Here is a 13252-nt window from a genome sequence, read left to right as displayed (position 1 = left end):
AAAAAAAAAAACGCGAGAACGTCACTCCTGCACCACGACCCACCACGACTCAGCGAAATCCCTGGTGAGAGTTACCGAGCTCTCAAGGTTCCAGAAATGCGTGCAGTTGCAATAGCCTGCTTTCGTTTCGGAGTGGCCTTACCTCCGCATTCAGAAATGCAACATGAAGCTCATGCTTGACTTGATATAAATGACGCCTGGTGCGAACGCGCCGATGACACTCATTGTGTTTCCTTCGTGGGTTGACGACAGACGTCGTTTAAATCAAGTCAAGCATGGGCTTCAAATTAAGATGCCTTTCTGAATACCGGGGTTAGAGTGGTCTCTAATGGATCGCTCACCTGAGCCAGGTCAGCCGGATGTGAGGCACTGCGAAAGGGTTCTGTCCACGGGTCCGAACCAGCCGGCCATGTGCATGAACCTCCACCCGCCCTGAAAAAAAAATGCACAGTCAATTCGCTATAACTCAGACCCGCCGCGTTGGCTTAGCGGCTATGGTGCTGCGTTGCTAAACAAGAGCTTGCGGGATCAAATCCCGGCCGCGGCGGCCGCACTTCGATGAGGGCGAAATCGAAATACGTCCATGTCGCGTGCATTGGGGGCAAGTTAAAGATGAAAGTATATGTCGGGAAAGTATATGAAGGATTAATCAGCACAAAATTAACACGGAGTCCCGCACTACGACGTGCCTCATAATCAAATCGTGGTTATGGCCCGTAAAACCCCAGAATTCAATTAAATTCGCCATAACACTGCCAAATGAGGGCGTCTTGACAGCGAACTGAGAGCGTCTTGGCGAACAGCGTCTGCGCTGTTCGCCGGCTAAATCGGAGCTTCTGCTATACAAGCCCATTCAGCGGGGTCGCCCTCCCAAACACCAATCTGATCACCGACCCTGTGACGCCATCACCCTACGCCTTCAAGATGGCAGTCCTATCCCAAACGTCCCTAGTATCCGGGTTCTCGGTCTCACCATCTCTACCAACGGCTCCAACGCCTTGGCTCTCAACAAGATCTGTGCCCAATCTCAAAACACCCTACGACTTCTTAAACGTATATCTAACCGTCGAGGAGGACTCAAAGAAGAAAGCCTTCTCCGACTCGTCCAATCCTTTGTCATATGCCACATCACCTACGTTGCTGCGTACCTCAACTGATACCGGGCTGAGCAGAACAAGCTCGACACCCTCATACGAGGGGTCTACAAGCAAGCACTTGGTCTCCCACATTGCACCAGCACTGAACTCTTCAACCAACTGGGAGTTCACAACAACCTTTCCGAACTCATTGAAGCCCAACAACGCTCTCAGCTTGAACGGCTCACCCATACTGAAACGGGGCGCTTTATTCTGTCCACGCTTGGCTTCACCTACCATCAGCAACAGGGCCCCAAACAACCGATCCCGACCGACATCCGTAGCTGGATCTACATAGACCCTATCCCTAGGAATATGCACCCTGAATATAACAGGGCCCGGCGCCAAGCTCGGGCCGGAGCTATCATAAAAGCCCTTGCCAACGTACCTGGCGTCACATTTGTTGATGCAGCCCGATACTCCCATGGCACACGATTTGTGGCCGTTGCCACACGCGATGGAGCCCTACACCATGCCTGCAGCGTCACTACCCCCACTGCAGAGACGGCTGAAGAAGTGGCCATCGCCCTGGCCACTTTAGATCCCACCTGTCACACCATAGTGTGTGACTCTCGCTCAGCCGTTACTAACTTCAGCAAAGGGCGTATTTGTCCCCAAGCTCTTCGCATCCTCTGCCAGGCACCACAATCTAAAAACAGCATAATCTCCCTAACATGGATCCCGGCCCATGCGGGCCCTGTCCACCCACACCTCCCCAATCTCAACGAGGACACCCACTCCATTGCGCGAGGCCTAGTCAACCGCGCCGGAGTCACTGGAGATGAGTTGGACACCAGGGACAGTCTGACAACTTATAACGATCTTGTTAAGGCCTTTTACCTGAGTCGCCGAATCTTCCCCCCGCCTCACCCAAAGTTCAGCCGGGCGCAGGCTACCACCCTGCGTCTACTACAAACAAACACGTACCCTTCACCCGCCCGCCTCCACCTTATATTTCCGGACGTCTACACTACCCCCAACTGCCGGTGCTGTGGAATTCACCCGGCTACGCTTTCGCATATGCTATGGGAGTGCCCAGCACAGTACGCACAGACTAACACCACGACTCTCTCGTCGAGGTTGCATGAGGCTCTGCGGAGCTCCACCCTCGACGACCAAACCTGGGCGACCCAGCACGCCCGCGAGGCGGCGGCGAGGCAAGCCCTCGACGTCCCTTCGTGGGAGGCGTACGCCCGGCCATCATAAAGTGCTGGTTCTACAATAAAAGTTTATTCCTCCTCCTCCTCCTCGCCATAACACAGGTCATTGTTATTCATCCACTTAATGTAAACAAGAACATCAGATGTGCTAATAATTTCTGGTCAATGTTAGTTGAAAGTGGTGTCATGTTTTGCGAATATTAGGTGTTCCAGATTTATGGTTAATGTCAAGACTAGAGTTACCTTCTAACTAGTAGAAGTAGTTTTCAGCTTGCCGTAGTATATATAGTTTCATTAGTGTTATTAGTTTCATATATAGTTAGTCTCATATATATATAGTTAGTCTCTATATAGTTAGTCGCATAGATAGTTTCATTAGTGTTAAAATACTCTTACAGCGTGTAAACTACGCAAACACAAATAAAAAGATGACAATCCCAAGAACGCACACCGAATCTCGTAAAAAAAATGTCTAGCAGTCCTCATTTGTGGAAACTTCTGGGCTGGTATCTTTCCAATCGCCCACTGTTTGTACAACGTACAAATACAGTGAAAGCTCGTTAATTCGAACTTCAATAATTCGAATTTATGGATAATTCGAACTGTACGATTTGGTCCGGCCAAACTCCACAGAAGTGCATGTATAAAAAAGTCCGTTAATTCGAACGCGAGAAGGTTCCCTCACGGATAATTCGAACTACGCTCGCCTGGCACACGGCCAGAGAAACGCGCCTACTGCCTACACACAAGGCTGTATTGCCTCCGAAACGGAGAGAACGGCGAGAGAAGGCAAAATCGGAAAAAAATCTAACCGACTCGGGGTCAGCCAGAAGGCAGCGGCAGCTGCCGCCTCTCCGTTCTACGTAACCTCCGAGACTTCATGCCCGTTGCGAATCTCGGAGGCTTTGCAAATCTTGTACAGCTGCTAATGTTGTGCGGAGATGGCACGGCAAGCGCCATCGTAACACAGCGAATCAAGTACGTGGCAGCTGCGCTTGCAATCAAGAACCAACGAATCAGGGCCTTCGCCACCTTCACATGTTCAGCGTCTTTGTCTCGGCAGTCTTCATCGGTTGTGCACGTCTGTTTTCAGCTTAGGAAGTATCGGCCATCGCGATTCATTGAGATGGTGTTAAGCCGCGGCTAACGTTCGTTTCGGTGGACATCGGTAGTGTGGCACAGTCGGACCCAGAGCTTCGACTTCAAGATGGCGTGTGCCCGCGGCACACGCACTCTTTTTCTGACACGCCAAATTTCTGACATGCCCTACTGCTTCCAAATCGCAGTGTACTGTTGCTCTCCTTCACTTTCGTTAGTTCGAACTTTCGTTAATTCGAACTGAAGCGGCTTCCCCTTGCGGTTCGAATTAACGAGCTTTTACTGTACTTGAAGACAACTATGTACATGAGTACATGAATACATGACGATGGTTTGCAAAGTTGCAATTTTTCCGTGTAGTCGCCGGCATAGTTCTGAAGAAATGCTAGCTCTCCCATAGTGGAGAGTACATGTAAGCAAGAAATGGCTACCGGCAAAGCAGACTGGTTGGAGATGATACTAGCCACAATGTTAAAATGTGTGTAGTGCTTGTTCGCAACGGCACACCCCGCCACACAACGCCATACTGTCCACTGATCCATCTGCACGCAATAGCTTCCTGTCACAGACAGAACCAAAGCCAGACAGCCATCCGCGGCGTGCCGGACGCTACCGGCTTGGACGCGGCCTGCGCATCGGACGCACCGCGGAACTCACGGGCCGCTTGCGTTGAAAAGAGCACAGTGAACCCTGTCTCAGCGCCAAAAGATGACAATCAAGTGTATAGTGCCCTGTATCTGCCTTTTGAACGTCGCTATTGGAAATGACAAATAAAACTTCATCGTACTAGAAGTTACAGCTTGAGTGATATTGTGAACGAACACTAGGAAGAGCTTGGACGCAATATGTTTTGTAACTTGTTTCGGTAGTAACTAGCGTAAGTAATGCGGTCCTGTACAAACGGTTTAGGCCAACTGCCACACTGTCGCGAGGTTTTACTGGTTACCCGTATTTTCACGTACCATTCTCGCGGATGTCGTTCAGGACGTTGGCTCAAGGTCTCTAGAGGGTCGCCGACAACTGGAGCTAAAATCATTTCATGGTTAACAATATTCCAGTGTCTCAGTAATATTACTTAGCGATCAATCACTAACGCAGCCAACGAGAGAAGTGCGAGTCATGCATGTGCTCCCGTCATCACTCGCATAACGCGCAATCTTAAATCGAAACTTTCCTTGCTGTGAGTCTGTGGAGAAAACAATTAGTTTAAACATGAAGCTCCAACTACGAATTTTTGAAAAGAAATAAACTAATTGAGAAGGATGTTATATCTACATTCTGCTTGAGGAGCCTCTGAAGTCCATCTCAGAAAAGGACAGCCTTTGGAGCCTATGAAACTGTGTTCTGCAGACTGCACACGTGGACATACGTGGAAGTTGTTAGGCCATGGCCCATAGCACCTCTAACACCTTTCACCTCTAACCATACGTCTTAGCTGGGAAGATTGTTGTGTAGTGTTTAAAGAAAAGTTGAAAGGGAACTATTCGCGGATCATTGTAAAAGTCAGGCGGCAGCCTCAGTGTAGACCATGGGAGATGTGCTGCTAGGAAATTGATACTCGGCACTGTCTTGGCTTTTCCTTCTACAGATGCCGTCTTTTCCCTATGTCCCGAGAATGAGCCCAAGATGTGGTGGGCGCGAAACGCCCAGAGTAGGGGCTAGACTGCGCGAGTGCGGCTCAAGTGTCTATCATTTCTAATAAAATGACGCAAGCGTAACACTCCGCACTAAAGATCTTATCTCACATTCGACTGCGAGATTCGGAGCGCTTCAAACAGAAATACGGAACAACTAAGACCACAAGTAGGCTATGGTTAGGGCACAAGCGGACTTTAATGACAATAATGGGCTCGTCAAGCTGCCTGCGAGCAGCTTTTTCCCCTCCGCCCTCCCATCTAACATGTATGATGGCAAACATTATTATTATTATTATTATTATTATTATTGTTGTTGTGCTTGTTGTTCTTGTTGTTCTTGTTCTTGTTGTTCTTGTTGTTGTTGTTCTTGTTGTTCTTGTTCTTGTTCTTGTTGTTGTTCTTGTTCTTGTTCTTGTTGTTGTTGTTCTTGTTGTTCTTGTTCTTGTTGTTCTTGTTCTTGTTGTTCTTGTTGTTGTTCTTGTTGTTGTTCTTGTTGTTGTTCTTGTTGTTGTTCTTGTTGTTGTTCTTGTTGTTGTTGTTCTTGTTGTTGTTGTTCTTGTTCTTGTTGTTCTTGTTCTTGTTGTTGTTGTTGTTCTTGTTGTTCTTGTTGTTGTTGTTCTTGTTGTTGTTCTTGTTGTTGTTCTTGTTGTTGTTCTTGTTGTTGTTCTTGTTGTTGTTGTTGTTCTTGTTGTTGTTCTTGTTCTTGTTGTTGTTCTTGTTGTTGTTCTTGTTCTTGTTGTTGTTGTTGTTCTTGTTGTTGTTCTTGTTCTTGTTGTTGTTCTTGTTGTTGTTCTTGTTGTTGTTCTTGTTCTTGTTGTTGTTCTTGTTGTTGTTCTTGTTGTTGTTCTTGTTGTTGTTCTTGTTCTTGTTGTTCTTGTTGTTGTTCTTGTTGTTGTTCTTGTTTTTGTTGTTCTTGTTGTTGTTCTTGTTGTTGTTGTTCTTGTTCTTGTTGTTGTTGTTCTTGTTCTTGTTCTTGTTGTTGTTGTTCTTGTTCTTGTTCTTGTTGTTGTTCTTGTTGTTGTTGTTCTTGTTGTTGTTGTTGTTGTTCTTGTTGTTGTTGTTGTTCTTGTTGTTGTTGTTCTTGTTGTTGTTGTTCTTGTTGTTGTTGTTCTTGTTGTTGTTGTTCTTGTTGTTGTTGTTCTTGTTGTTGTTGTTCTTGTTGTTGTTGTTCTTGTTGTTGTTGTTCTTGTTGTTGTTGTTCTTGTTGTTCTTGTTGTTGTTGTTCTTGTTGTTGTTGTTCTTGTTGTTGTTGTTGTTGTTGTTGTTGTTGTTGTTGTTGTTGTTGTATGCCTGATTACCTGTAATAGACCATCTCCTGCCGGTAAAACAAGTTTAGCGCGGTCTTGAAAGATTTCTGTAGCATACTCCTAGCAATCTAAAAGGACCCCTCAAATGCACCATTAGCGTAAATTTCACAATGATGCGCTCGCATGCGCTTCGCAAAGGCGTATAGATTCAGAAGGGTTTCGGTGCAAGCTAGTTGGTACTGATCATTCATATTTAAAACAGCGCCAAAAAACACGTACAAGGGAGGACACAGGACAAGCGCTGTCCTGGATCAGCGCTTGTCCTGTGTCCTCCCTTGTCCGTGTTTTTCGGCGCTCTTTTAAATATGAATGAGCGTATAGATTGTCCTGAGAAAGCGCCGCAATTTATTTCTCGCTTCATGAGCCTGAAAGCCTCGCATTTTGCTTAATATTTTTGCCGTGGGGTTGTTCGCCTGAAAGTCTTCAGCCATGAGCGACGTTATATATGTCTTTTTTTTCTGCAGATTGTTTGTGGTTCTCGGATATTCGATGGATGTACTATTAAAGAGTCACAAGAGTGGATAGTGCTACTGCGGTTGTTGTGTCATGTAAAGTCCCTTGACAATTTGAAAGTAGAGCCCCTCTTTGAACTCTGCGCCGCGGCGCAACCTCCTCGCCCCTGACATGACACATGACACATGACACACGTTGGCGTCATATACACAATCTCTCGCCGCACATGGACATGTAGCGCTATCTGGTAATTCACGCTATTGTAAACGATGTTAAATGGCCAGCTGCCTGCAAAATTCGCCGCATAAACAGTAATTCGAACAGTGCATGGAATCAGCATTCAGTTCGGAACAACTTCGACCTAAGAGAGGCCAGGTTCGATCTCGGCACCCGCACTTTGTTTATATTCGGATTACGTATTCAAAATAGTGTTCACAATTCTCATTACTGCATTCTTCAATTACACTAGCACATCTTCAACATACAAGCTATGGTCAGTAAAGTTAAGCATCGTTGGTTCTAACCCTTGAAGCAAATTCTGAGGTAGATTGAAGAATTTGCCAATGTGATTTTACCCTGCAAAGAGTGCATGGCGTCTATGCACCGCTTCGGCAAGTGAGTGTTCCGTGAAAGAAAAGTAGCAAGCGCAGAAGTGTAAACGGCTTGGTAACGACAGGAAGAAACATTCATGCGGTATGAACCGATTTCCTGAAACCCGAAAATAGCGCTTCATGACCCGATCGTGCGAAACTTGCCTGCTCGATTCCGACGACTGCGTGGGCACCGAGAGCGGGCCGGTGCCCCCCTGAGCTGTGGCCGCCCTCAGCGGGAGGTCGACGGGCCGCGCTGCCGAGCTGCCTGGTGCGTCGCAAGAGCGCCTCTCGGCGTTCTCGGGGCTCAACAGCCTCAGAATTGTCTGCATGTCCAGGGCCAGTCGGCTCTCCATGGCCGCCACTTGCCTGCAACCGGCAGAAGGAGGAAAGGCAATAGTTTCAAAGCGAAGCTTTCTTTGCCCCTTCTACTTTCCCACTGCTGCTGCTGCTGTGGCTTGCTGAGGCTGCTGCTGTCCGGCACGTCCCTAACGCCGGCTACGTCAGGACGCGGTTGAGACGCACGCAACTAACGCCGGCCTCATGGGGACGCGGTCGAGAAGTGACCATGTCACAAAAACATAAAAGGCATGCGCTCTCAGTGTTTTGTTTCATGACATTTGTTTATGAGCTGTCACTCTCAGAACTACGAGGAATAACTTTGAAAAGAATGTAAGAGAAGGTATGCGCCACGTGGAGGAGCTGCGCAGTTGTGGTTCAGAATGATTATTCGCCAAGCGATGCCCGCGGCGTCAAAACCGGATTTTCTGCGACACGGGCATGACACGGGGCGCTTAACGCTATCGCGCTAATACATGATGTGGCACAACGGAAAGAAGACCTGAGAAGTTCGTGTCAAGATTTACGCCTCGTCGCATCTGCACAATACCCTCTGGAAGCCTAACTAGGCATGGCACCTCACAAATGTTCTGCAGAAGCTGCCGCGCCAGTCTCCATACTCACCCGGAACAGCAACGGGAGTAGAGGGAGGAAGTGGGGAGAATGTTAGCGAGAGAATGTTAGCGAGGAGGCAGTTTTGAGGGCTACAACGCTGCAACCCACAATGGCGCCGAAGCGTGCACTTAGTGCCGACGAGACGAAAGCTCGCATAAAGCGTCGAGCGGAGCAAGAACAAACGCAAGCGGAGCAGGCAAGTTAGCATTTCATATCCCGTCACGAGTGTCGGATGCCGCCTATATATCACCGCCAAATAACGCCAATGAATGCAAACAGCAGACAAAGCTTCGCTTACATCGATTCCCAAAGTGCGTTGGATCTGCATATTTTTTTTTCACCGGAACCGTTTGCCTTAGGTTATTGTGAGAGAGAGAAGTCGCAAGGGAAAGGCAGGGTTAGCCAGGCTGATTGCGATAGGCTACCCTGCACTGGGGAAGGAGGAAAGGGGATTCAAAGAGAAGAAGGAAGGAAGTTCACAGTTTGCGCTGTTGCGAACAAGCGTTCATCGCTGACTCACTCCCAGGCGGTCGTTGCAAAGTCTCAGAGGTGTCTAAATTTACCCCAATTTAAAAGCACATTCTATACCCCAACATTCAGCAAATAAACATTAAGCGTTGCAAAGGCGTTCGTTATGATAGAAAAGCATTGCAGACCGTTGACTATAGTGATGCTAATAACTGCATGTCGCGTTTTGGTGCTTATCAGACGGCTTAGCGGAAAAAAATAGTGAGCGAACATTTCAAGATTTCCCGCACATTTTACTTTCGCGATACAGCTACAGAACAGTAAGTCCGGAGTTGTGGTTGGCGGCATCAAGGCAGAGCCAATGCTCAGGAACCTGACGAAGGCAGTCACAAGTTCCAGCAGGGATCGATCGCCCTGCTCCAGGCGCCTTGAGAAACCACTGAGCATATTCTAGTAGAATGCTAAAGTATGCATCCATCGATAAATGTGGAAGTAGCTTGATTGACCGACGCGTTAGGTTTTGTGGACACCCGAGGAAACATAAATGAAACAACTATAGAGACTCGTAGATTATGACTGGGAGACTGGTGGCGTAAAGTGAGGGAAAACGCAGAGCGAACGGGACTTTTTGTTATGAATAATGAAGCTAGTGTGTAAAAGAGTTCCGAATGTTCCTGTAAGTGCTAAAGAACGAGCTCTGCAGCATGTTCCACCACCTCGCATCAAAGGAAATGATCCACATCATGATCATCATCATAATCATCACGAACTCCACTACCACCACCACCACCTAAAGAAGTGGCACTTGGCGAGCGGAAAGTGGCACAGGATGAAGAGCACCGGTGGGGAGTCCTTAAGACGCCAAGGACAGAACTCGCGGTGTCTCACCTGGCCAGCTGGTCGATCCTGGACTCGAGCACACCCAGCCGGGCCTCGTCCCCGGCCGGAAATGGCGGCTGCGGTGGAGAGGCGCCGCCCGTCGGGCTGCACGACACCGGCAGCGTGACACTCGAGCTGGACTGCGCCGAGGGCCGCGCCACGGCCGCCGCCGGCAGCGACGACTCGCGGGTCGACGCTGCCGACCGCGGCGCGCCCGGCGCCTCGTCCTTGGGCGACCAGCCGGGGCTGCTGCGACTCGACCCTGGACCCGAGAGAGGGAGAGAAAATAAAGTTATTTGCATTAGTGTGCGTCCGAAATCACTCCAAGTCCGAAATGGATTCCAAGGGAAGGGAAGCGTAGCTCACGAGGGTTGCAATGTGGGCTTGTTGGTAATGCATCTTCAAGGGGAGTACGGTAGCGCGATTCAAAGACGGGACAAGAGAAGACACAAAGGGACACACACAGCGCTAACTTCCAACACTGTTTATTGTCGAAAACCAGGTCGTACTTATACACTCAAAGAACATGAGTCACATCCACGTGAACAGATTAACAATCATAGCGATACATATTGTGATAAGTTAGGTCATGCGCAGAAATTTCAGTTCTTTTTCAGAGAGAGCCAATGATGGTTTGCTGATACATGTATCCCCTAGGGCATCAATCTGCTCGGCTTCTATTATAAGTCTAGTGAGTTCGCACTTGTTTCTACCGGTAATGGTTGTTGATTCGAAGAGAGGGGAGCACTTATGTTGCTTACAATGAAGGGAGAGAAAGCCATCTGATACAAGTTTGTCGACTTTATTTTTGTGTTCGCGCAGTCTATCATTTATGCGTCTGCCCGACTGTCCGACGTAATACTTCCCACACGATAAGGTTATACGATATTGCATTGCGTACCTTCAAAAACAAGGGATCTGTATAGGATCCTGCTTAGCGCCTGTTTTAAGCAACCTGTACTTAGCCAAGCTAGACAGAGACCTGTGCTCACGCATCAATGATATAAAATTTGTTAAAATATTTCGATTTGTTGATGACTTTTTGGTGTTTGTGAATGTTCAGCAAGACAACTTTGACACAGAGTGTTCAGCTATTAGTAATATTATACGCGAGTGCCTTTGTCCTCTAGAAGTAACGTTCGAAGTGCCTATAGAACAAAAGATCAAATTTCTGGATATTAAATTTACCTTCGGTGATGAACTAACTTGCTGGTGTTACAGTCCCCGGACAAATAAACCGTTGTTGTCATATCATTCAGCCCATTCTAAACTGGTAAAAAGAGGAATTGCAAAAATGGGTTTCACTAACGCACTTACTAAATCATGCCATCATTGCACTGACGAAGCCTTCACACAACAAGCCATGCGGCTGAATGAAGCAGGTTATCCCAATCATGTACTGACATCAGTTGCAGAGGGAATACTTCGGCAAGTGCAGCAATCAGGGACTGCTGAACGAGCAGAAAGACATAGGAACCGAGAGAAAAAAAGACCAACAGTGATACCGTATATCCACCAATTGTCGCACAACCTAAAGAAAATTGCTCGCCGAGGAAACACTGATGTGGTTTTTTCTGCACCCAACAAACTAATCAGCCTGTGCAGGAAAACAAGACCAGAAAAGAAAGAAAGTGCCCCTAGCTGCCAAGTTAAACACAGGAAGAAGTTCAGAGAATGTAAGACTTCAATTGTATATCGTATACCCTTATCGTGTGGGAAGTATTACGTCGGACAGTCGGGCAGATGTATAAATGATAGACTGCGCGAACACAAAAATAAAGTCGACAAACTTGTATCAGATGGCTTTCTCTCCCTTCATTGTAAGCAACATAAGTGCTCCCCTCTCTTCGAATCAACAACCATTACCGGTAGAAACAAGTGCGAACTCACTAGACTTATAATAGAAGCCGAGCAGATTGATGCCCTAGGGGATACATGTATCAGCAAACCATCATTGGCTCTCTCTGAAAAAGAACTGAAATTTCTGCGCATGACCTAACTTATCACAAAATGTATCGCTATGATTGTTAATCTGTTCACGTGGATGTGACTCATGTTCTTTGAGTGTATAAGTCCGACCTGGTTTTCGACAATAAACAGTGTTGGAAGTTAGCGCTGTGTGTTTCCCTTTGTGTCTTCTCTTGTCCCGTCTTTGAATCGCGCTACCATACTCCCCTTGAAGGAAGCGTAGCAGAGGGCGGCAGAAAGTTAGGTGGGCGGATGAGATTAAGAAGTTTGCAGGGACAACATGGCCACAATTAGTGCATGACCGGGGTAGTTAAAGAAGTATGGGAGAGGCCTTTGCCCTGGAGTGGGCGTAATCAGGATGATGATGATGATGATGATGATGATGATGATGATATCACTCGCAATAGCGAAGTCTGGTACCACTTCCGCGCGCTGATCTACGAACCCTTGCTCGTAGATTTCCGCTTAATGTGCGTGTTGACGAGCCTGCGCAAATTACGCAAGGCGCAGATTACGCAGCTTCGGGAAGCCTCTGTGTGTGATGCCACGCAGTATTGTGGTGAGGATTAGCGCGCACTCGGTGATATACAGCTGTTGCCTCCCACATTTTTTCAGCGCACACGTTGGCAGCCTTTTCCACAGAGTATTTCTTGTTTTTCGACTTTTCGTGTGTGTGCGCGTGCGCATGCGTGTGTTCGAGAAGGGAGAGGAGGAGGATTGGTTTTGCTTCTGGAGGGAGGTTTACAAACCCGCTGTTCATCACCCCAGAACTGTTGACGTTTGCCTGTACGCGCGCGACACCATGCTTGTTAATTCTACCAATAAGCGTATGTTCACTGAAATTTGTACGACCGCGATAAGGCTATTAGGCTTACTTCGCGCAATCGTCTAACCCTTTGCTATCGCTATCAATGCTCGGCCTTTCAGGGTGAAACTTCGATTTCTCCAGTCGTCCGTAGCATGCGTAGAAGGAGGAGGAGTGTTGCTAGTTACGGGCGGACCTATCCTTGCAAATACTGCCAACAATAGCTCTGACCGAGCACCACTTGTCAAGGGAGGTAGAGCCAACAGCCCGTCAGAATGCATACATGGAACTTAGCGAGAAGGAATTTGAACTGGGGCGCACACTCCACCATACTACCTCACCCTGATAGTTGTCGAGAGAGCTCTTGGTTGCACTGGTTGATATTTGCTAGAGTGTCCACAATACGATACGATAATGTATGAACTGAAGCATAGATGGCCCACACACGCAAGAGCATGTGACACTTTGTGCCCGCGAGGACACTGGTCATTTACCAGAGAGGTGTTTCTGCACTTCCAGATACGGAGTTTGATTGTGAATGGCAGGCGGTGAGGGCAGGCTAGCAGTAGTGTGCAAGAAATGTGACGATCACAGCCCTCCGGCAGGAACAAAATTTCTCCTGCGCCTCTTAGACGTCAAGCGCTCATGAATGGAAAATGAAGAATTCATTTTGAACACGCGCGCCTGTCTGCCGACCGCGCAGGCAGCCTAGAATGTGACGTGCATCAGAACCCAAAGCGGGTATACACCCACGTATGTATCCTGCGCCTGTTCCGTGCTTGGGCACTGGGCACCTC

The 13252-nt window shown here is 47.8% G+C and overlaps 1 protein-coding gene across 8 annotated transcripts in view; it reads right to left on the bottom strand.

The window, feature by feature from the left end:
- sei (seizure) overlaps positions 1-13252 on the bottom strand; it is a 325563-nt gene that overhangs the window by 9722 nt on the left and 302589 nt on the right. For all 8 annotated transcript variants that reach the window (XM_070531711.1, XM_070531710.1, XM_070531712.1 and 5 more), the window contains 3 exons: positions 9692-9944; positions 7547-7750; positions 342-432 (listed from right to left, as the gene is read on the bottom strand). In XM_070531711.1, coding sequence (XP_070387812.1) covers positions 342-432; positions 7547-7750; positions 9692-9944 — 548 coding nt within the window. The remainder of the gene's footprint in view (positions 1-341; positions 433-7546; positions 7751-9691; positions 9945-13252) is intronic.

Source organism: Dermacentor albipictus, chromosome 1 (genome assembly GCF_038994185.2).
Source record: "Dermacentor albipictus isolate Rhodes 1998 colony chromosome 1, USDA_Dalb.pri_finalv2, whole genome shotgun sequence".
Classification (NCBI taxonomy): domain Eukaryota; kingdom Metazoa; phylum Arthropoda; class Arachnida; order Ixodida; family Ixodidae; genus Dermacentor; species Dermacentor albipictus.
Note: the sequence above shows the minus strand (reverse complement) of the source record. Positions and strands in the feature narration are given on the sequence as shown.